The sequence below is a fragment of the Salvelinus namaycush genome, chromosome 7, assembly GCF_016432855.1.
Source record: "Salvelinus namaycush isolate Seneca chromosome 7, SaNama_1.0, whole genome shotgun sequence".
NCBI lineage: Eukaryota > Metazoa > Chordata > Actinopteri > Salmoniformes > Salmonidae > Salvelinus > Salvelinus namaycush.
In genome coordinates, this window is record NC_052313.1 from 40,096,159 (window position 1) to 40,117,602 (window position 21,444).

Consider the following 21,444-nt stretch of genomic DNA (forward strand, 5'->3'; position numbering starts at 1 on the left):
TGAAACGCCCCTTGCCTCAAATATCCGGTCTTTAGTATTGTGCACAAGCTGCTAGGCAGAAACGATATGCATAAATGCAAAGTAGCTTTCCTATGTAGAGTCAGATGGTGGCAACGTTTTGCCAGTCATCCTCACCCACTGAAGATTTATTTTCATGAGATTTTTCTTGAATGTGGGGTAATTTGTAGAAATCAAATGTCACATGAACATATTCAAACCCCAAGTATTTGGGAAGCATAGATCAGGGGCGGCGAACCCTCTTGGAGAGCAACCTCCTATGCAGTATTTTCTATGGTCCTATTGGTTAGACATTGCCACCAACTTTTAGTATTAGCATTTTCTAACCATAAACCAATGTAATTTAATGACCCCCAATTAGCATACTCAATGTCATGCCCAAATAATCTCAAAGTAATTGAAGCCAAGTCGTGGAAAATCGAAATCCACCCAGGTCATGGGCCTTAGCCATGTAAAAAATATGTAGAATTGCAGGAAATTAGCTTTAAAACAGAATCTTTGGGAACCACCAGACCCCCGGTTAAGAGTGGAGCCGATGACAACAGCTTGGAGTGAGAATTCCTATCTTCAATAGTTGGCAGCACTGTTTAAAGCTTATGTTCAACAACCCAAAAAGTGTGTGTGTGTGTGTGTGTGTCTAATTTTATTACAGCAAGGGGAGTGCTGTCCAAATACAGGTCAGACTACAGGCAGTGGCTGATCGCTCATCTCTGTACTTGCTTCCCAAATGGCACCCTATTCCCTATATAGTGTTCTACTTTTGACCGGGGCCCATAGAGTGCCATTTCTGACGCAGCAGTCTATATGATAGCACCACCAGCGTATTTGCAAACAGAAAGGAGGCTTATTTTATTCCGTTTTTTTCCTCTTCCTGTCCTCCTCGGTTAGCCATGATGTCATGCTGTAAAGAAGCCCTGTCCCTGTAACAATGGCGATGCTGGGTTTTGATTGACTGCTGGGCTTGGGCGTTGTTATGGAACAGCCTGTGGGGGAAATTAGGCCATTTCCTGTTCTGACCCCCCCCAACCGTCACCCTGTCCCACCACTTGCCGCGCGCACAGCTACTACATACACACAAACGGGTGTGTACCCTGTTCACTGTACATTGTGTATCTCACATATATGGTGGCCATGCCAACTAAATGGTTGACTGGGATGGCCAAGGGGTTTTAGGGGGGCGATGGTTGGGCAGCTGTAGAGACACAGTGTGGGAAGGCTGTGTGCGTGTAACTGTCCATGCCTGTAAATTTGCACAGTCACATACACACAACAGTGGTTCTGTGTAAGCTAGCTATCTTCAATGTGTCCGCTCATGATCCGAAACAGCTGCTGTGCGTATTTTGCACGCATGAACTTTTGTGTGTTGTGAGTGAGGGTGTGAGTGAGGGTATAAGTGTCTGTCTGTGTGTTTATGGCCTGTGCCAGTGCCCACTCACACACTCAGCCAAACTAGGCCCAAATCACAGGCTGGTTAACCACAGGATGCTAACTGCAACTCAGCACAGCAGCCCTTTTCTCCCTCCCTGTTCTCTCTTCTTTCCCTCACTCTGATCCCTCCCTGCTCGCTCACTCTCTCTCCCTCTTTCCTTCCTCCCTGCTCCCCCTCTGCCTTTCTTTCTCCCTTCCTCTCTCACTCTTCTGCTCCTTCTTTGAGCCGTTAACACAGAAGAAAATAAGGATTTGGAGGTAGATGCAGCGAAGTATGTAAGCTCTCTTTTCTCTCTGCTCTCTCTTTTCTCTCTGCTCTCTCTTTTCTCTCTGCTCTCTCTTTTCTCTCTGCTCTCTCTTTTCTCTCTGCTCTCTCTTTTCTCTCTGCTCTCTTCTTTCTGCTCTCTCTTTTCTCTCTGCTCTCTCTCTCAGGGGAATAAGAGGAGAGGGGATTTTCAAAGCAAGCCCTTCCTGCCTTTCCTCTCCACTGCTCCCTCCACACTTAAACACATTGCTCCCCACTTTGAGACATTGGGGGGGCGGGCGTGTGAAAAGCGAGGACGGGGGGGGCGTAGTCATTGAAATCTGTGGTTACAGTTTAGTGGTAGAGGGTGTGCGTGTTTACATACACTTAGGTTGGAGTCATTAAAACTCGTTTTTCAAACACTACACAAATGTCTTGTTAACAAACTATGGTTTTGGCAAGTCGGTTAGGACATCTACTTTGTGCATGACACAAGTCATTTTTCCAACAATTGTTTACAGACAGATTATTTCACTTATAATTCACTGTATCACAATTCCAGTGGGTCAGAAGTTTACATGCACTAAGTTGACTGTTCCTTTAAACAGCTTGGAAAATTCCAGAAAATTATGTCATGGCTTTTTGAAGCTTCTGATAGGCTAATTGACATCATTTGAGTCAATTGGAGGTGCACCTGTGGATGTATTTAAAGGCCTACATTCAAACTCAGTGCCTCTTTGCTTGACATCATGGGAAAGTCGAAAGAAACCAGCCAAGACCTCAGAATTTTTTTTTAGACCTCCACAAGTCCGGTTCATCCTTGGGAGCAATTTCCAAACGCCTGACGGTACCACGTTCATCTGTACAAACAATAGTACGCAAGTATAAACACCATGGGACCACGCAGCCGTCATACCGCTCAGGAAGGAGATGCGTTCTGTCTCCTAGAGATGAACATATTTTGGTGAGAAGTGCAAATCAATCCCAGAACAACAGCAAAGGACCATGTGAAGATGCTGGAGGAAACAGGTACAAAAGTATCTATATCCACAGTAAAACGAGTCCTATATCGACATAACCTGAAAGGCCGCTCAGCAAGGAAGAAGCCACTGCTCCAAAACCGCCATTAAAAAGCCAGACTACGGTTTTCAACTGCACATGGGGACAAAGATTGTACTTTTTGGAGAAATGTCCTCTGGTCTGATGAAACAAAAATAGAACTCGCCAAAAAAACGAAATTCACCCAACTTATTATGGGAAGCTTGTGGAAGGCTACCCAAAATGTTTGACCCAAGTTAAACAATTTAAAGGCAATGCTACCAAATACTAATTGCGTGTATGTACATTTCTGACCCACTGGGAATGTGATGAAAGAAATAAAAGCTGAAATAAATAATTCTCTCTACTATTATTCTGACATTTCACGTTCTTAAAATAGTGGTGAATCCTAACTGACCTAAGACAGAGAATTTTTACTAGGATTAAATGTCAGGAATTGTGAAAAACTGAGTTTAAATGTATTTGGCTGAGGTGTATGTAAACTTCCGACTTCAACTGTATGTGACCATGTGTGAGGGAGTGTTTTCTTGTGTCCCACTGTGTATGGCTGTGCCTCCCCATGTCCTCATGGAGCCTATCAGTAGATAAAGATAAGATAGCATTCCTCTGACTTGATCCCATGCTGTGTTTTCGCTCCTAAGGTTGTGTGACACGAATACTCCACTAAACTGTCTCCCTCTCCAACCAGGAAGTGATGCAATAGGAACAGGATGTGAAGGGGTCAGCTATTACACCAATATGCTTCTGTCTGCACGAGGTTGGAGTGGATCAGAAAGGAGTGGGGTCAGATATTGGTTTAGTCACACAGATGTGGGTGGGGTTAGGGGAAGGGGCTTCGGTGACGCGTGTGTGTGCGCGCGTGCACAGGGGCTTTAAAGGCTTGTAGTGTCACTGGCTCAAGTTCTACCGGTGTGGCATTTAGTCATGACACTGCACATGATTTCGACACTGAGAATCATTATCCCAGCAGTGTAAAAGGTGGGAAATAAATAAATCACTATTTTCTAATCTTTCCACAAGAGGGCGCTCTGTCATTGTCATTAGATGGCACAATGAGGCTCTGTGATACGAACACCATGGCACTGTCCCAAGTGGCACCCCATTCCCTTTATAATGCATTACAGAGCACTAGTGCACAATAAAGGGAATAGGGTGCAATTTGGGACACAGTTCATGACTGGCTGTGGCTGACAGTCGACTTCGACTCTCATCACCAATGTCTGACCATAGGTATGATGGGTTTATTGAAGCCATAACGTTCTTTATAAATCGATGTGGCGCCTATGTGGACTGTGTCATGCGGTCATTTCAGTGCTCACTACTGTACAAAACAGCCAAAGCAGTATGGGCAGCCACTCGTGGGGAATAGGCCTTGGCTCAACTCAGTAGGCCTTTTCAACGGCATCCAGCATGTGCTATACTGTATCTCGTGCAGACAACAGGGAATAGCCTCCTGCCGTTGCGCAGCCGTATCTCTCCACATTATAGAGCTCTTTTTGGCGGTTGCCATGGTAACACGTAAGAAGGTTGAGCTGGTGACGTTGTGGATTCATCGCGGCCACTGTGTGATGGAATTCTTTCTTAGTAAATGTGTCTGCGTATGCTTGTGAATTGAAATGTTTTAATCCTTTCAACTGTAATGGGATTCCTGTATTCAAATGAGGTACTCTGTGTGTCTGCCTCCAGATGGCGGATATGTCTGATGATGAGCTGGACCACGGGGCAGAGGAGGAGGACAGTGATAAGGAAGACCAGGACCTAGACAAAATGTTTGGAGCCTGGTTGGGAGAGCTGGACAAACTCACACAGGTATTGCAGTAGGGGAGGATGGGCGTATCCTGGTAACCGTATCCTGGTAGCCATGTCATGGATACCATATCGTGGCAACGGTATCCTAGCAAACCATATCCAAGTAACCATATTCTAGTGACAATATCATAGTAATAGTATCCATGCAACCATGTCCTAGTAACTGTAACCTAGTAACCGTACCCTTGCAATCGTATCCTGGTAACCGTATCTCGCCAACCGTATTATCCTAGTTTCCCACCCATTCGCTGAGTCATGTTAGATTTCTTCCACTTCCTTCAAGCCTGTTAAAGTCTGGTATTGTTATGTATTAAAGACATGCTCCGGTACTTTGTTTCATGTGTAGTAGAGGTCGACCGATTATGATTTTTCAACGCCGATACCGATTATTGGAGGACCAAAAAAAGCCGGTACCGATTAATCGGCCGGTTTTTAAAAAAAATATTTTTTATATATATATTTTGTTGTTGTAATAATGATAATTACAACAATACTGAATTAACACTTTTATTTTAACCTAAAATAATACATAAATAAAATGAATTTAGTCTCAAATAAATAATGAAACATGCTCAATTTGGTTTAAATAATGCAAAAACAGTGTTGGAGAAAAAAAGTAAAAGTGCGATTTATGCCATGTAAAAAAAATCTAACGTTTAAGGTCCTTGCTCAGAACATGAGAACATATGAAAGCTGGTGGTTCCTTTTAACATGTCTTCAATATTCCCAGTAAAGAAATATTAGGTTGCAGTTATTATAGGAATTATGACGTGTCGACTATTTCTCTCTATACCATTTGTATTTCATATACCTTTGACAATTGGATGTTCTAATAGGTACTTTAGTATTGCCAGCCTAATCTCGGGAGTTGATAGGCTTGAAGTCATAAACAGCGCTGTGCTTCAAGCATTGCTCAGAGCTGCTGGCAAACGCAGTAAAGTTTGAATGAATGCTTACGAGCCTGCTGCTGCAAACGGGTGGCAACCCTAAGTCGAAATATTGCCTAAGTCGAAACATTGCACAACCTGTGTCCTAATTATGTAAAATTCTGGCAAGTTAGTTTGCAACAAGCCAGGCGGCCCATACTGTTGCATACACCCTGACTGCGTGCAATGAACGCAAGAGAAGTGGCACAATTTTCCTAGTTAATATTGCCTGCTAACATTAATTTTTTTAAACTAAAATATCTACGTTTAAATAAAATATACTTATGTGTATTGATTTAAGAAAGGCAAAAGATGTTTATGGTTAGGTACATTCGTGCAATGATTGTGCTTTTTTCGCGAATGCGCCTTTGTTAAATCATCACCCGTTTGGCGAAGTAGGCTGTGATTCGGTGATAAATTAACAGGCACCGCATTGATTATATGCAACGCAGGACAAGCTAGTTAACCTAGTAATATCATCAACCATGTGTAGTTAACTAGTGATTATGTTAAGATTGATTTAAGATTGTTTTTTTTACAAGACAAGTTTAATGCTAGCTAGCACCTTACCTTGGCTCCTTGCTGCATTCGCGTAACAGGTGGTCAGCCTGCCACGCAGTTTCCTCGTGGATTTCAATGTAATCGGCCATAATCGGTGTCCAGAAATCCCGATTACCGATTGTTATGAAAACTTGAAATCGGCCCTAATTAATCGGCCATGCCAATTTAATCGGTCGACCTCTAATGTGCAGTTCATACATGCATATTCTGAGAAGAATTACTGTCTTACCTCAATTAGCCATGGAATCTCTAGTTTGAAAACAACTGTTTTCTGGAATCTGTGTGGTGCCATTTTCCCTACATTTACCCCCACGTGGGCCAGTCCCCTAGCAATTTGAGTTTCAACCTCTCGCCATTTGAGTGGCAGCTAGCAAGAAACACACCCACAGTAGAGCGAGAGGGCAATAATTTGTGAGGTAGTACGCTATATTGGGGGACTATTCAGAACTAGTGGCTAAAAAGTATCAGAGAATATCTTTAAGCTAGTGGTGATTTTGATAGTGTGATTTGTCCTCTACAGAGTCTGGATGACGGGAAGCCACAGAAGCCGGTCCAGAAGGCCCCTCTCAGACAGGAAACCAACATGGCTAACTTTTCGTACCGCTTCTCCATGTACAACATCAACGGTAAGACACACACTCAGACCTATATGCCCTACCTACTTCCTGAAGAGCATGGTGTCTGTGACATGCCTGTGTGACCCACACCACCATTGCTTTACTGCTATGCAAAAGTATATTTTCAACCGTCACACTTTCATGAAATCAATATATTAGCTTCTGTTTAGTGTGTGTGTGTGTGTGTGTACTAGCATGTGTGTGTATACAAAATAATGTGGATTCACACTCCTCTTTTCCCCCTCCTTACAGAGGCTCTGAACCAGACGACAGAGACCGTAGACCTGGATGCCCTGATGGCTGACCTGTGTTCCATAGAACAGGAGCTCAGCACCATCGGCAAGCCCAACACCGGCACCGCCCGCCAGGCTAAATGTCAACAGCGATGCCCGGGGGGTCGCAGCGCCAGTGTCAAGCAAACAGGCAGCGGTGGGGGGAGTAGCAGCGGGGGCAGCACCAGCAGTAGTACCCGGGCGTCACCGGCCTCCACCGTCCGAGGGGGCAGCTCCAACTCCCACGGGCGCCCGTCGGCATCGAACTTCTCGCTGGACGACATCACGGCCCAGTTGGAGCAGGCGTCACTCAGCATGGACGAGGCGGCGCACCAGACTTCTTCCTCCTACTCCTCGACCACCCTCCGGCGCCCCTCGGCGACTTCCTCGTCCTCGCAGCACCGGAGGACGGGCTCAGTGGGCACGGTTAGTGAACACGAGGCGGGGGGCCACTCCTCGAGGTCCAGCGTTAATTCTGCATCCGCGTCCAGCATGGACTCTCTGGATATCGACAAGGTGCTGTCTAGGACAGTAGGGGGGCCCGAGCAGGAAGGGGGTTCACAAGGCCCCCAGCCGCCACAGGGCCCAGCCAGTACTGAGGTAACACACTCATACACACACTCCAATCTTCACAATCCTGTTTTCCCAATTGTTTCCTAAAAAACTAACTAAGATGTACCATGAATAGCAATATCTCTTCGTGAAACATTATTACCACTGATAGTTTGTTCATTTCTATCCTCTGTTGTCGTCTGTATGAGAGTCAGCCTGCAAACAAGGCCCAGTTATCTCCGCCTATCAAAAGCCCTTTTTCCATGTGCAGGCTTTTAGTTTGGGCAGGGTAATGATTGCCGTTTATGGGGCATTGTGGGACTTCCTTTATTCAGACTAAAAGGGTGGGCTGGCTGTCTGAGTTATGACAGTGAAAGGCTGTTTGGTTAGGGGGAAAAATAAACTGCTGCAGTGGTTTGTTTGTTCAAACATGTTGAATGATGATGAATGGTATGATGATGAATGGTATGATGATGAATGTGTGTGTGTACGCACGTCCTCTCGAAACCACCCTCTCTAGTTCCCTGCATGGTGTTTTGAAGTCCCAACTGCATGTCAAATGTGCACCGTACAACTCATTGTATTACATTTGTTTGCTATCCGTGTAACACACAATGTTTTGTGTGTGTATACTACCCATTGGAAAGTGTGGTATTTACAGTACAGTGAGTGAATGCATTGTAATCACTGAAGTCTGCATGTGTGATATGGATTACAATGTATCTACTGTACCCGTTTTGCTGTAAACTCAACCTGCTTGACTTAAGTGCGGGAACTTAGTTTAGGTTTACAAGATGGAAAGGAGAAAATATGTATGTCGCTTTGGATAAAAGGCTCTGCTAACAGAACAGTGCATGCATACATACAGTATGTAGTACGTTATCACTAATTGAACCCACACCCTGGCATTGCTAGCGCCGCACATGACCACATATAGAATCAGTATGCAATGGAGAGAATGAATAAGTGGAAGGTAAGGTGTTGAAAGGAAAATGTGAACATTTTAAATAGAGAAAGAGAGCTTAACGCCTACATGAATAAAGTGCACCTTCCCCGTCCCCTTGCATGTTTACTGTGTGTGTGTTTGCATCCTCTCTGCACCCATAATGCACCTCCCCGTTTCCCAGCATGCCTCACTACTGCGACGGGCCAATGGTAAGCCGGCCAGACGGCAGCTTGACTTCACCTCACGGGAGGATGAAGTAGATCTGGACACTGTAAGTGTGTGTGTGTGTGTGCGTGTTTTGGAGAAAAAGCAAGACCTGTATGTAGTTTACAGTAGGTGTGTGATTGTGTACAGGTGAGTATTAGCAATCACCTTCAGTAATCACAGCAGTATCATCTTTAAAAAATGTGCTTTTGATAAATCGTCTCTCTTCCCCATCCACAGCGATCTAATATGACTACCACCACAATCAATGCTCCAACTTTTGGACCTCTCTTGCTTCCACACTTTAACCCCCCCCCCCACCCGTCAAAAGCATTTTTAATGAGCCATTGAGAATCATTGCCCTGACTGTCTTATCTGTTTCTCTCCTCACCTCTGCGCCACCAAGCACTCTTATCTGGACAGAGAAACGTCCCTCATTCTGAAAAGCATTGCAGGAAAGCCTTCTCACCTGCTGACCAAGGTGACGCCTCATTCGCTTGCTTATGCTCGCTTGTGATTGAACTACACCTCTTTACCATCTCCCTAAGCTCCTCCCACAGTGCCAACACCCACCCACAATGCTCGATTGACCTGATTTGGCTTGTTTTACTTCTATCTCATCCTTCCGTAAGCTTTCTTTTCTCGCCTTTCTCCTGTATGCAGCCCCTGCTTATATCCCTCCTTTGTCCATTTTTTTCCCTCGTGCTCCTCCCTGTGCTGATGTGTCCATTTTATTACCTGCACTCCTTTCCTCTAGTAGGGGGAAAGAAATGTAGGGTAGGTAACTGGCACTACAGTTTTGCACTCTATCTAACTTCACTGTCATGACAGTCTTGCAGACAGACCTGGGTCATATACGCTTATGTAAAATACTTTCAAATGTTCTTGACTTGATTTGCCTGGGACAATAGAACCAACATAATCCCAAAAGTGCAAGTTCCAAGCGAAACCAAGCACACCTACTGACCATACTTTTCCTGAGTAGAATTTGAAAGTACTTGACATGCGTTTGACCCAAATCTGGAGTGTTGTTTATAATAACCCCATACATATGGGCTGCGTTCAGTTGCACTAGGTCTGGAGCATGACTGCATGCCTGTGTGTGTCGACTCTGGTTGATATGTGCCTGAGCTTAGAGAAATGGCGCTGGATGTGTGTGTAACTCTGAACGCTCCCTTTTATATTATGAAGTCTTTGATGTGTGAGCCACTAATGCTATGGTATAAACCAGTGTTCCTCAACCTGCGGTCCACGGGCCGGATCTGGTCCTTGGGATGTTGCTTACCAGTCCCTCGGGTGGTTAGTTGTCTGACACTGATTCGTTCAACTTTCCAGTGCTCTGTTTAATGGAAGTGGTCAACCAGGGAAGAATGGTTATTTTACGTAAACAGTAGCTTGTAGCCCCCTGGTCCAAAAAAGGTTGAGAAACACTGGTATCAAGGTTGGTGTCAATTCCATTTCAATTAGATCAATACAGGAAGTTAACAGAAATTCCAATTCCGATGTTCTTTATTGTTCCTTAACTGAATTGAGACAATGTTCATGGAATTGACCCCAACCCTGTCTGGTACGGTAAGCATGATTCTGAAACCAACAGGAGCCAAGACTTATACATGTTTTCCTCCTCATGGTTGTTAAAAGGCTACTTAGCTGAAAACGTCAATGGATTTGACCTGACCCTACTCTCCAAAGCTAAAGAGAAATAACAAGCCCCGTCATTTATAGATTACTGACTGGTCTGGTGCAGTGAAATGACACAGGGACATTTCCATGAAGAAAATAAGCAGCAGTGTAGTACGTTTAAGATATTTGTCTCAGAAATTGCTGGCCTGTTTCATTTGAATCGGCCTAATCCTCTTTCGGGTTAGAAAAGAGAGTTGCTCTCTCCCCCTCTCGGTGCTCCACTGTTCCTTCGCTCTTTTTTTCTCTCTCTATCATGTGTGTTTATTTATCCATCATCTTTAATCTAGAACCCCTTCTCCCCTCCCTCCCACAGCTTTGCACAGTAAAGTACATTCTTGGCATTTGTTTGATGGTTGTGTGTCAGATGTTGACTTTGGTGGATTGTAAAGTTGGCCACTTTCAATCATGATTTATTTAGCCTTCAAAACAAAAGCCGCTGAGCCAAGTGATAGTCCTGGGATACACAGGGAGCAGTAGTGATAGATACTGTATTCCAGGGTGAAGTATGGAGATATACTGTATTTCTGTCAATGTTGTAAATGACAACATTTTGACAGGAATCTCTCTCTATTGTGATGCTTCAACATTGTTTTAGATGCACAGACCCAAGAGCGTTTTTTTTCAGCATTCCTTGATTAGCGCAAACGCTAGCCAAGGCCATCTGACATATTAGCACATCTGTTAATAAACAATTATCTCTACACAAAAGAAGACCCAAAACAAATGCGTCAAGCCCTTTTTAATTTATGCGGAAGGCCTAAATTATCATAATGTATGGGGACGTAATTACGCAGTCATTCTCAGGGGACGCTGACTGTGTTGCTGCTCATTCGAATATTAGGGATGCCAACACTGGAGGATTGTGGGTAGGAGGAGGCACACATCTGTATGTCTTCTGACATAGTATCTAAAATGATTAAACACACATATGAACGCAAAATTTCGTGGCTAGGACCTGGGGCCGTATGATTTAATTTACTAATTATGGAGTTATTATAGTCCCATGTTGCACAAGGCTATTTGTTTATGAGCTGTTTTTAAGCCATCCGTCTGTCCATGTCTGTATTCAGAATGCCATGCAAATAGGTTTAGAGGGAGAAGCGAGGGAGCGCGAGAGTGCCTGAGGTGTTTGTGGCAATGGGAGGGTTTGTGTGTCAGTGTTACACTGCACTTTTACACAGAGACGGCGAGAAAGAGAGTGAGAGAGCGAGGGAAAGAAAGGGAGAATAGATTGCAGTTTCACCACACTATCCCTTCTCCCCTGCTTCATGAGTCAGAATAGAACGAAGTACAGAGGGATGATGAGGGAGAACGCGAGAGGGAGGGGAACAAGAGAAAGGGGAAGAGGGTAAAACTTCAAAGGGAAAGAGCGAGACGGGATTTTTATAGGCGCAGCAGCAAATCCTGTTTTGAATTCAGCCTCCATGGAATCCTGTGAAAATGCAGTAGGAAGGTGCCTACAGTAGAGAAGGAGGGATATCTAGTTTCCAGTGTTTACTGAGGGAGGGGGGGGAGGGGGGGGCATGGAGAAAGGGTTTCGCGGTCTCTGGATGGAAGTCCAAAAGCTAAATTAACAGTGTGACTGGGATTGACTCCATATTGTAATCCTCCATTGGTCCTTAGAACCCTTACACACACGCACACATACAAACACATTCCACACTAAAAGCCTGTCACTGCGTGTTGGCCAAACAGTGTGTTTCTTGCATTACACCGCCGCTCATGCAGAAAGGTTGACTGGGTCAAGGAGGGGGTGCCCAGATAAGAGGCTTGGATCTTAATACCCCAACCCCCCCCCCCCCCCCCCCCCCTCCAAACATTCACTGCCCCACTCCTCTAATACCACTCCCTGCTTACTGTTGTCCGGGGGGGGGGGGGGGAGGTCAGCTACCCCTGCACTGATTGGATAAGGGGGAAGAGGGTCTGGCGAACGGGTCCCCTTGAGTGGGTACACATTGTGATTGGGTGACGGGACAGAGGGGTCCTCTCTGTCGCCAGCCAGTGAAGGGGTTTTCCTGTTTGTATGGGGATTATGGCTCGGCGATTGGGCACGCTTTCAGAACTCCGCAGCTGTTCCACAGAGAGAGAGGGGGGAAACAAGAGAATATGGAGGGATGGAAGGGGGAGGGGCGTCTCGCCTCCCAGTCTCTCTGAGTTAGAGGGGTTAGTGGTGCTCATCTTGTGCGTAGAGTACGTGTGTGTGTGTGTACGCCGAATTGTGTGTGTCAATGAGCCTGTACTCTCACACTCCACTCCGGTCTTGCTTTCCTGGCTGTAGTCTGTGAGTGGAAGCAGGTTGAAGTCGCTGTGCATTGGTCTCAGTTACTCCTGAAGGACTTAAACAAATATCTCTCCTTCGCTCTTGCTCTCTACAACAGTCCATCTATTTCCTTTTCTTAAATACATTGCTTTCTGCCATTAATCTGGACTCGATGGGGTCTTGGAAGGAGAAGATCGGGATTTTGGAATGGTGACATTCCAACATCGGGAAAAACAATTTGTTTTTGTAGTATCTAGGCTTTCTCTATTTGCTATGTAAGTGTCTTTGGTTTTTTGTTTTGTTGTGGAGGGAACGGATTTTAGGACCGAACTTCGTATCATCTGCAGATTCTTGCCGTTTGGGGAATCCTCCACTATTGTCTCCCATCCTCCGTGTAGCGAGATTAAAGGGAAATCCACACCTCGGCTGCTGCTCTAGTAGAGAGAAAGAGCGAGAGGACGATAATGGGGAGAATGGGATGAAAGAGCGGCCATCTTTGAGCGTTTTTATTTTCTTTCATTTTTACCAATGGAGCACTGGTGATTTAGGGCAATCTACCGTTGGGTTGGAGTCGGAAGTGTTGGTCTGATCTGTGTGCGAGGACACGCGTTCTGTGTTGTGGTGGCTACCAGAGATGGAGGTGATGGCGTCTTGCTGGAGGGGCCAGGTAAACGATTCCAGAGCCATTGATGGAATGCACAGTATGTATACGCTTATGCATCTTTGGCTGACAGAGGTAGAAAGTGATATGTGAAGTGTTGGTCTCACTCTGGCAAATGGAGTTCAGAGAGCATCAACTGAACTGTCTGCCCTACGATGAGGAGAGGTATGGAAAGAGTAGAAGAAGGTGATAGAGGAGGAGGTTGGCTCAGTATTTAAGGCTCCTGTTGGTTTTTGTGCATGTACTGTATGTGTTTGACCATTGCCTGTGTGTGTGTGTGTGTTAACTGTTGCTGTGTGTCTGTAGGAGGAGCAGGGGGCCAAAGTGAAGGCTGAGAAGATCCGAGTGGCCCTGGAGAAAATCAAGGAGGCGCAAGTCAAAAAGGTAAGGTTCTGACTAGGGTTGCACAATTCCTGGAACTTTCAATAAATTCCCTCGTTTTCCCAAAATACCGGTTGGAGGATTTCTGGAATCAGGAGGGAATAAGCAGGAAATCCGAAGACCTCCAACCAGGGAATTTATTGAAAGCTACCAGAATTTTGCAACCCTAGTTCTGACCTAACCCACAGTATACACAGTTTTTCTACACTTGTTTTTCCACAGTATGTGCTGTACATTCCCATTGTGATACATCGTTCCATAAGATCCTCTCCTCCATATCTGCTTCAGATTCACTGCGTGGTGAACTAACTTCATTCAGAGAGCTGCAGCGAAGCGCTGTGAAAATAGGTCATTGCAGTGTTGTGTGTCTGAAAGAGACGGAGAATGAGAGACAATCAGACATTTTGCACTGGCATCCGTAAGACTGCTTATTCTTTGGGTTGATTTAAACAAGTCTTGTTTTCGTGAACAACTGGGGTCCTTTGCACTGTGTTCCAGTTAGTGAATTGGTTCTGTGAGCCACACCAGGCACCATTTTCAGCCCATCGGACAATTTCACCAGTGTGAGTGAGCTTGAATGAAGTGCAACTGCTCTGAATGAAACGGCTCCATTGAACACAGTGATGTGCTTCTTTTCTCCCAGTACATTATGGGGAGAGCAGACCCAACAAAATGCACAAGATATTTGCATGCAACAATTGTGCCCTCTTCAAATATGTTGGTGTTTTACACCACTGTAGATATAGTATGTTAAATGTATAGAACACAGAAACATATGTGACATTTTGTGAATCTTGCTTTGAAACTGTGTGCGTTGTTGAATTTGCTCTATATTACCGTATGGCAATATAAAATGCAGCAAAGATTGAATGTTGCATTGAAACCGATTTACACCTCCACTTTGCTAGAAGCTAGGATTTTAGATTTGTTTTTAGGAGGGCAGAATTTGGACTCCTATGATTTAGAATGGGAGGATTTTTTTTAGGGGGGGGTCTATGGAAGCGTCCCGAATGAAACCCTATTCCCTATATAGTGCACGACTTTTGACCAAAAGTAGTGCACTATATAGGGAACATGGTGCCATTTGGGACTAAACCCATGACTGGATGTAGGTCAAACTCAATGGATGCCCATGTCTAGGGCACAGTCGCTTCCTGGCTACAGTTTGGTTTAGAGATCTATTTGACCGGCTTTACTAACTTAGTTATTGGATGTTGTAGTCCCCGTGGAAGGGGATTACTGGTCACTTCCGTGGGTGCTTGCTGTGTTTTGCTCCCTACCATGTCACACACGCTCATAAGCACGTACACACAACAACATTTTTATTGGGACATATACACCAGATTAGGTGCAATGAAATGTTCTTTTACAGGGTCAGCCATAGAAGTACGGCGTTCCCTGGAACAAATTAGGGTTAAGTGCCTTGCTCAAAGGCACATTGACAGATTTTTCACCTTGTCGGCTCTGGTATTTGAACCAGCAACCTTTTTGGTTACTAGCCCACTACTCTAACCGCTAGGCTACCTGCCTCCTAGACTCACACTGCTGGGGCTATGGGAGCCCAGTCGTGTCACAAGGGGAATTTTGTCGCAGTGGTCTCGGATAAGGTTAAGCCTATGGGGTGCATTCAATGGACCAAACCAGCGCTGGAGACGAGGACTGCAGGGGCCCGAATTGGTTGAACATTGTATACGTTAGATATGTTTTCTAGATGGCAGCATGGAGACAGGACTAAGTTCAATTGACTGTTTCAATCTTTGGAGCCATGACCTTTTTAGATCCACTTGGTAAATACACTGTGGTTGCATCCAAAATGGCACCCTATTCTCTATATAAAGGCTCTGGTCAAAAGTAGTGCACTATATAGGGAATAGGGTGCCATTTCAGGTGCTGCCTGTATTTGAACCATCATGTCGTGACACCATACTACACGCTGTGGCATATCACTGGTTCAAATCACATCCTCAATAGTTCTCCTTGGGGCATGGAAACATCCCTCTTAAATTGATTTCATATCAACAATTATGTTATGAAGTAGCCTGGTCCAAGATCTGTTTATGCTCTTGCTGACCTCGTCCCCAGGCTCAAGTATCTGGTGCATAGAGCCTGGTAACACTGCAACAAAGTGGGACTTGAAAGGGGTGTGATTTAAAAAATTGAGGCAGGAGAGGGAGCGAGCCTGCTTCAGCTATATTAGATGGGACTTTAAAAAATGGCAAAATGCCAATCAAAATAAACATTTTTATCATGTTGACCATATTAGTTGGGGGAAGACCAATTTGATTCTGAGTTAGGGCGTATGCCGTTTTTATGTGTGAACTATTTCTAGGATATGTACTTTCAGATTTTCCAAACTCACGTCCTTTGAAGTCCACAATGTACGGGGGGAGTTTATAAGGGTTATGCTAGATAGTGATGGACTAATAGATCAACCAAATTTAAAACCAGCGGTTGTTTAGTCCGCTCCTGCCACAGTCTTCCAGTCAAGTCCTGTTCTGAGGCGCTGTAAAACTCGACAGTTCAACCGAGAGGGAGCCAGCTGGTGGATGAGATTAAGCTCTTGCGAACTCCATTGCCGTCATTCTCAAGCCAAACATTCGTTATGACAGAGATTTGGCATGGTGGCACAAACAGACTGGCACTCAGGCTAGTGTGAGAACTGTTCTATACAAAGAGCCTGACCATTCTGCACCTCTTCCGCCTCCTCTTTCTCCTCTTTCTCCTCCTCAGCTGGTGATCCGGGTGCACATGTCGGACGAGAGCTCCAAGACCGTGATGGTTGATGAGAGACAGACTGTCAGACAGGTGCTGGACAGCCTATTGGACAAGTCCCACTGTGGCTACAGCCCCGACTGGTCACTGGTGGAGACCATCAACGAGCTGCAAATGGGTATGGATATACTGGCAGACAGATACTGGGAATATACTGGGGGAGAGGTGAGATATTGGGGAGATACTTGAGAAGATACTGGAGACCCTGGGGGCGAGTGCGATATTGAGGATGATACTGGTGGATATACTGGGGGGGATATTGGGAGAGAGTGAGGCATCCTGGGGAAGTACTGTGACACTGAGACAAACGTGGAGTCTTGGACAGTGTCAACTCGGACAGTGTCAGATTGTAGTGTTGTCTAGGTAATGGCTAGTATTGTATCGTTTGTGTTTTCAAGACTGCCCTAGAGTGTCTCTGTAACTGTTGATCTGTCTGATGGTGTGAGGCAGGGATGGGCGCCCAGCCTTTATAATACTAGACCAAGCCCTCGCGTTTAGGTACAGGCAAGCATGGTTATTTAAGCTGCGTCACACATGGTGCCCTTTTCCTTCTATAGTGCACTACCTTTGACCAGGGTATGCTTAGTCCGGATTGAATCATGTTTCACGCACACTCCCTCTCGCTTTCTGTCCTTAGAGCGGATCTTTGAGGACCATGAGAACTTGGTGGAGAACCTACTGAATTGGACCAGAGACAGCCATAACAAACTGATGTTCATCGAGCGCATAGAGAAATATGCCCTCTTCAAGAACCCCCAGGTAGGAACTAGGAAACCCTCCCAATGTGTTGTGTGTACACTACTCGCACAGCTTTAGTGGAGAGTACACACACACATTTCTTATGCCTGCTAAGAGCCCTTGAGTGTGTGTTTAAGAAGTAGGTCACAGCTCTGGCAATAAATGACTGAATAATGCATTGGACATGAGAAGGCTAGGTGAGCCAGCTCGCCTGGAGGCGATCTGCTGTGTGATCTGCTGTTTTCAACTCGTGTCTATTTCTCCTTTGCCTTCCTCTCCTCCTCTTTCTCCTTCTCTCTATTTTCCCCACTTCTTAACAGAACTACTTGTTGGGGAGGAAGGAGACCTCTGAAATGGCCGATAGGAATAAAGAGGCCTTACTAGAGGTGAGACATACATGCTCACTCACACACTGTCTCTCCCACTCTACCACCCCCCTTGATTACACTAATAATGATGATGTGTTTGTGCAGGAGTGTTTCTGTGGCAGCTCGGTTTCAGTACCAGAAATAGAGGGAATCCTATGGCTGAAGGATGATGGGAAGAAGTCGTGGAAGAAACGATACTTTCTGCTGCGCGCATCAGGAATCTACTACGTGCCCAAAGGCAAAGCTAAGGTTAGCCACCCACTGAACAAGCCAATCATAAGCACTTTGTGACAACTGCTGATGTAAAAAGGGCTTTATAAAATACATTTGATTGATTGGATTGTGTGTGTGCGCGCGTGTGTTTCACCCTGTGTGTGTCCCTGATTGTGTGTATTCGGGTTCACATGTTGTCAGTTAATGAGAAACAGATCCACACCATCTCTCTGGTATTTCCTGTTTCTGGATGTGATGACACAGGACTCCACAGGGATCGACCGAGCATGTGCCTCCTCTCCTATTGCATCATGGGTCATCGGTTATCCCCGGAGACCAATATTTCTCAACTGCAGCCCCGTGTGTGTGTGTGTACATGCTTTAGCTTTTAACCCAGGGTCGTGTTCAGAAGGCATGAAACAGAAGTAAACCTTGGACTTGTATTTTTCAAAATGTTTTCCCATTGCGTTGGGGTTAGTAGAGGTTAAAATCTTAATTTTTGTCCCACTCCCACACCGTTTCCGTTTTCTCTTTCTTGTCCTCTCTGATTATCCCGTCAGTTGTCTCCTTTTTTATGTATATACAATGCCACCTTGTGGTGTGTTAATTCTGCAGTGAGTGAACCAGAAATCTGATACGATTTGTCACAACACATACAACACTAAAAGCATGTCACTGTGTGTTGGCCAAAAAGTGTGTATTTCAACCTCTACTTACATTAATACCTTAACAAACCAGTTTGTCCTCTAGGCAAATATTTGTATGAACATAAGATTCAACAACTGAGACATAAACTGAACAAGTTCCACAGACATGTGACTAACAGAAATGGAATAATGTGTCCCTGAGCAAAGGGGGGGTGGGTCAAAATCAAAAGTAAGTCAGTATCTGGTGTGGCCACCAGCTGCATTAAGTACTGCAGTGCATTTCCTCCTCATGGACTGCACCAGATTTGCCAGTTCTTGCTGTGAGATGTTACCCCACTCTTCCACCAAGGCACCTGCAAGTTCCCAGACATATCTGGGGAGAATGACCCTAACCCTCACCCTCCGATCCAACAGGTCCCAGACGTGCTCAATGGGATTGAGATCCGGGCTCTTCGTTGGCTATGGCAGAACACTGACATTCCTGTCTTGCAGTAAATCACACACAGAAGAGCAGTATGGCTGGTGGCATTGTCATGCTGGAGGGTCATGTCAGGATGAGCCTGCAGGAAGGGTACCACATGAGGTAGGAGGATGTCTTCCCTGTAACGCACAGCGTTGAGATTGCCTGCAATGACAACAAGCTCAGTCTGATGATGCTGTGACACACCGCCCCAGACCATGACGGACCCTCCACCTCCAAATCGATCCCGCTCCAGAGTACAGGCCTCGGTGTAATGCTCATTCCTTCGACAGAAAAACGCAAATCCGATCATCACCCCATGTGAGACAAAACCGCAACTCGTCAGTGAAGAGCACTTTTTGCCCATCCTGTCTGGTCCAGCGACGGTGGGTTTGTGCCCATAGGCGATGTTGTTACCGGTGATGTCTGGTGAGGACCAGCCTTACTACAAGCCCTCAGCCTATTGCGGACAGTCTGAGCACTGATGGAGGGATTGTGCATTCCTGGTGTACTTCGGGCAGTTGTTGTTGTTGCCATCCTGTACCTGTCCTGCAAGTGTGATGTTCGGATGTACCGATCCTGTGCAGGTGTTGTTACACGTGGTCTGACACTGCGAGGACGATCAGCTGTCCGTCCTGTCTCCCTGTAGCGCTGTCTTCAATGTCTCACAGTACGGACAGTTTCTTGCCCTGGCCACATCTGCAGTCCTCATGCCTCCTTGCAGCATGCCTAAGGCACGTTCATGCAGATGAGCAGGGACCCTGTGCGTCTTTCTTTTGGTGTTTTTCAGAGTCAGTAGAAAGGCCTCTTTAGTGTCCTACATTTTCATAACTGTGACCTTAATTGCCTACCGTCTGTAAGCTGTTAGTGTCTTAACGGGCGTTCCACAGGTGCATGTTCATTAATTGTTTATGGTTCTTTGAGCAAGCATGGGAAACAGTGTTTAAACCCTTTACAATGAAGATCTGTGAAGTTATTTGGATTATTTACAAATTATCTTTGAAAGACCGGGTCCTGAAAATGGGCCGTTTCTTTTTTTGCTGAGTAAATCTCCACTCACTCCTCTCTCTCTCCCTCCATATAGACTTCTCTAGTCTAAAGCCTCAGACAATTTATTTAAAATTTTGCGTAAATCGGTCGGCCTTTTAACTTTAACTGCTATTGAGAGTTGCAATAGTAGAAGGCACAAGGAGTATTTAGAAATGTAGTAGTGCATGGGCAGTTTTCCTCTTGTCATTCACTGACAGACCTTAGAGCAGTGGTTCCCCCCCCCCCCCCCCCCCCCCAAAAAAGGAATTCAGTCCGGCTTTAAACTCAACTGTAATCACTTCCTCTTGTCATGTTAGTCATTATATACTTTAGAGTTATTTAGAACTTGTCAGAAATGTCAAGATCAACTAGCCCATGTCAGCTAACAATTTATTTTAAAAGAAATTTGCCCATAGATATTGTTGTAATTTTCTTGTCACTAAATATCACATAAATACACATTTGACATGGCAAAATGTATAGAATTGCAAGAAAATGTGCTTTAAAACTGCAAAATTGTCTTTGTTTGAATTGCAGGAAATACATTTATTTTATTTTTTTTATATATATTTTTTTATACATTTTATCCCCTTTTCTCCCCAATTTTCGTGGTATCCAATCGCTAGTAATTACTATCTTGTCTCATCGCTACAACTCCCGTACGGGCTCGGGAGAGACGAAGGTCGAAAGCCATGCGTCCTCCGAAGCACAACCCAACCAAGCCGCACTGCTTCTTAACACAGCGCGCCTCCAACCCGGAAGCCAGCCGCACCAATGTGTCGGAGGAAACACCGTGCACCCGCCCCCCTCGGTTAGCGCGCACTGCGCCCGGCCCGCCACAGGAGTCGCTGGAGCGCGGACAAGGATATCCCTACCGGCCAAACCCTCCCTAACCCGGGCGACGCTAAGCCAATTGTGCGTCGCCCCACGGACCTCCCGGTCGCGGCCGGCTGCGACAGAGCCTGGGCGCGAACCCAGAGACTCTGGTGGCGCAGCTAGCACTGCGATGCAGTGCTCTAGACCACTGCGCCACCCGGGAGGCCCTGGAAATACATTTTAACGTTGCACAATTCTCTCCAACAACAAGAGGGGTGTGAACCGTTTGTGTCATGAACCGTGCTTGTGCCCATAGAAATAGATGCGCGGGGGGATGTTCCCCAATGTTGGAAGGGGGGCCCCCGAGTGAAAAAGTTTGGAACCCCTGCCTTAGAGACTTGTTTAACCTGTCAAGAAATGTCCAGTTAATCAACTATCCCATGTTCGCTAGGTAGGTAAGTTAGCCTAACCAGCTATCTAAATCTTGTTGTTTCCATGGCCAGATTACATGCCCAGGGGCCTCGACCCCAAGGGGGCCCCCATTTTTGATTTTGTTGAGGCACTCCGGTATCATATCAACACACAAGACATGGCAAAATGTGTCGAATTGCAAGAAATTACTTTTAAAACTGCAAAAGAATAGTGACAGTTTGGGGTTGTGAGGTGGTTTGTTGCTATGCCGATAAACAACAATATCTATCCGGACCTTTGCCACCTATGAAATTGTGTGACCGGACCTTCTCCAATACTATTTGAGTACCCCTGCAATTTATGATATAA

General features: G+C 45.5%; 1 protein-coding gene across 4 annotated transcripts in view; it reads left to right on the top strand.

The window, feature by feature from the left end:
- raph1b (Ras association (RalGDS/AF-6) and pleckstrin homology domains 1b) overlaps nt 1-21,444 on the top strand; it is a 77,564-nt gene that overhangs the window by 44,922 nt on the left and 11,198 nt on the right. For 2 of the 4 annotated variants that reach the window (XM_038997974.1, XM_038997973.1), the window contains 10 exons: nt 4,436-4,558; nt 6,566-6,671; nt 6,915-7,534; nt 8,614-8,703; nt 9,043-9,117; nt 13,547-13,624; nt 16,352-16,511; nt 17,031-17,152; nt 17,452-17,517; nt 17,605-17,748. In XM_038997974.1, coding sequence (XP_038853902.1) covers nt 4,436-4,558; nt 6,566-6,671; nt 6,915-7,534; nt 8,614-8,703; nt 9,043-9,117; nt 13,547-13,624; nt 16,352-16,511; nt 17,031-17,152; nt 17,452-17,517; nt 17,605-17,748 — 1,584 coding nt within the window. Of the gene's footprint in view, nt 1-4,435; nt 4,559-6,565; nt 6,672-6,914; nt 7,535-8,613; nt 8,704-9,042; nt 9,118-12,190; nt 13,247-13,546; nt 13,625-16,351; nt 16,512-17,030; nt 17,153-17,451; nt 17,518-17,604; nt 17,749-21,444 lie in introns of those variants that run through there. The other 2 variants (XM_038997976.1, XM_038997977.1) reach the window with 2 other exon arrangements.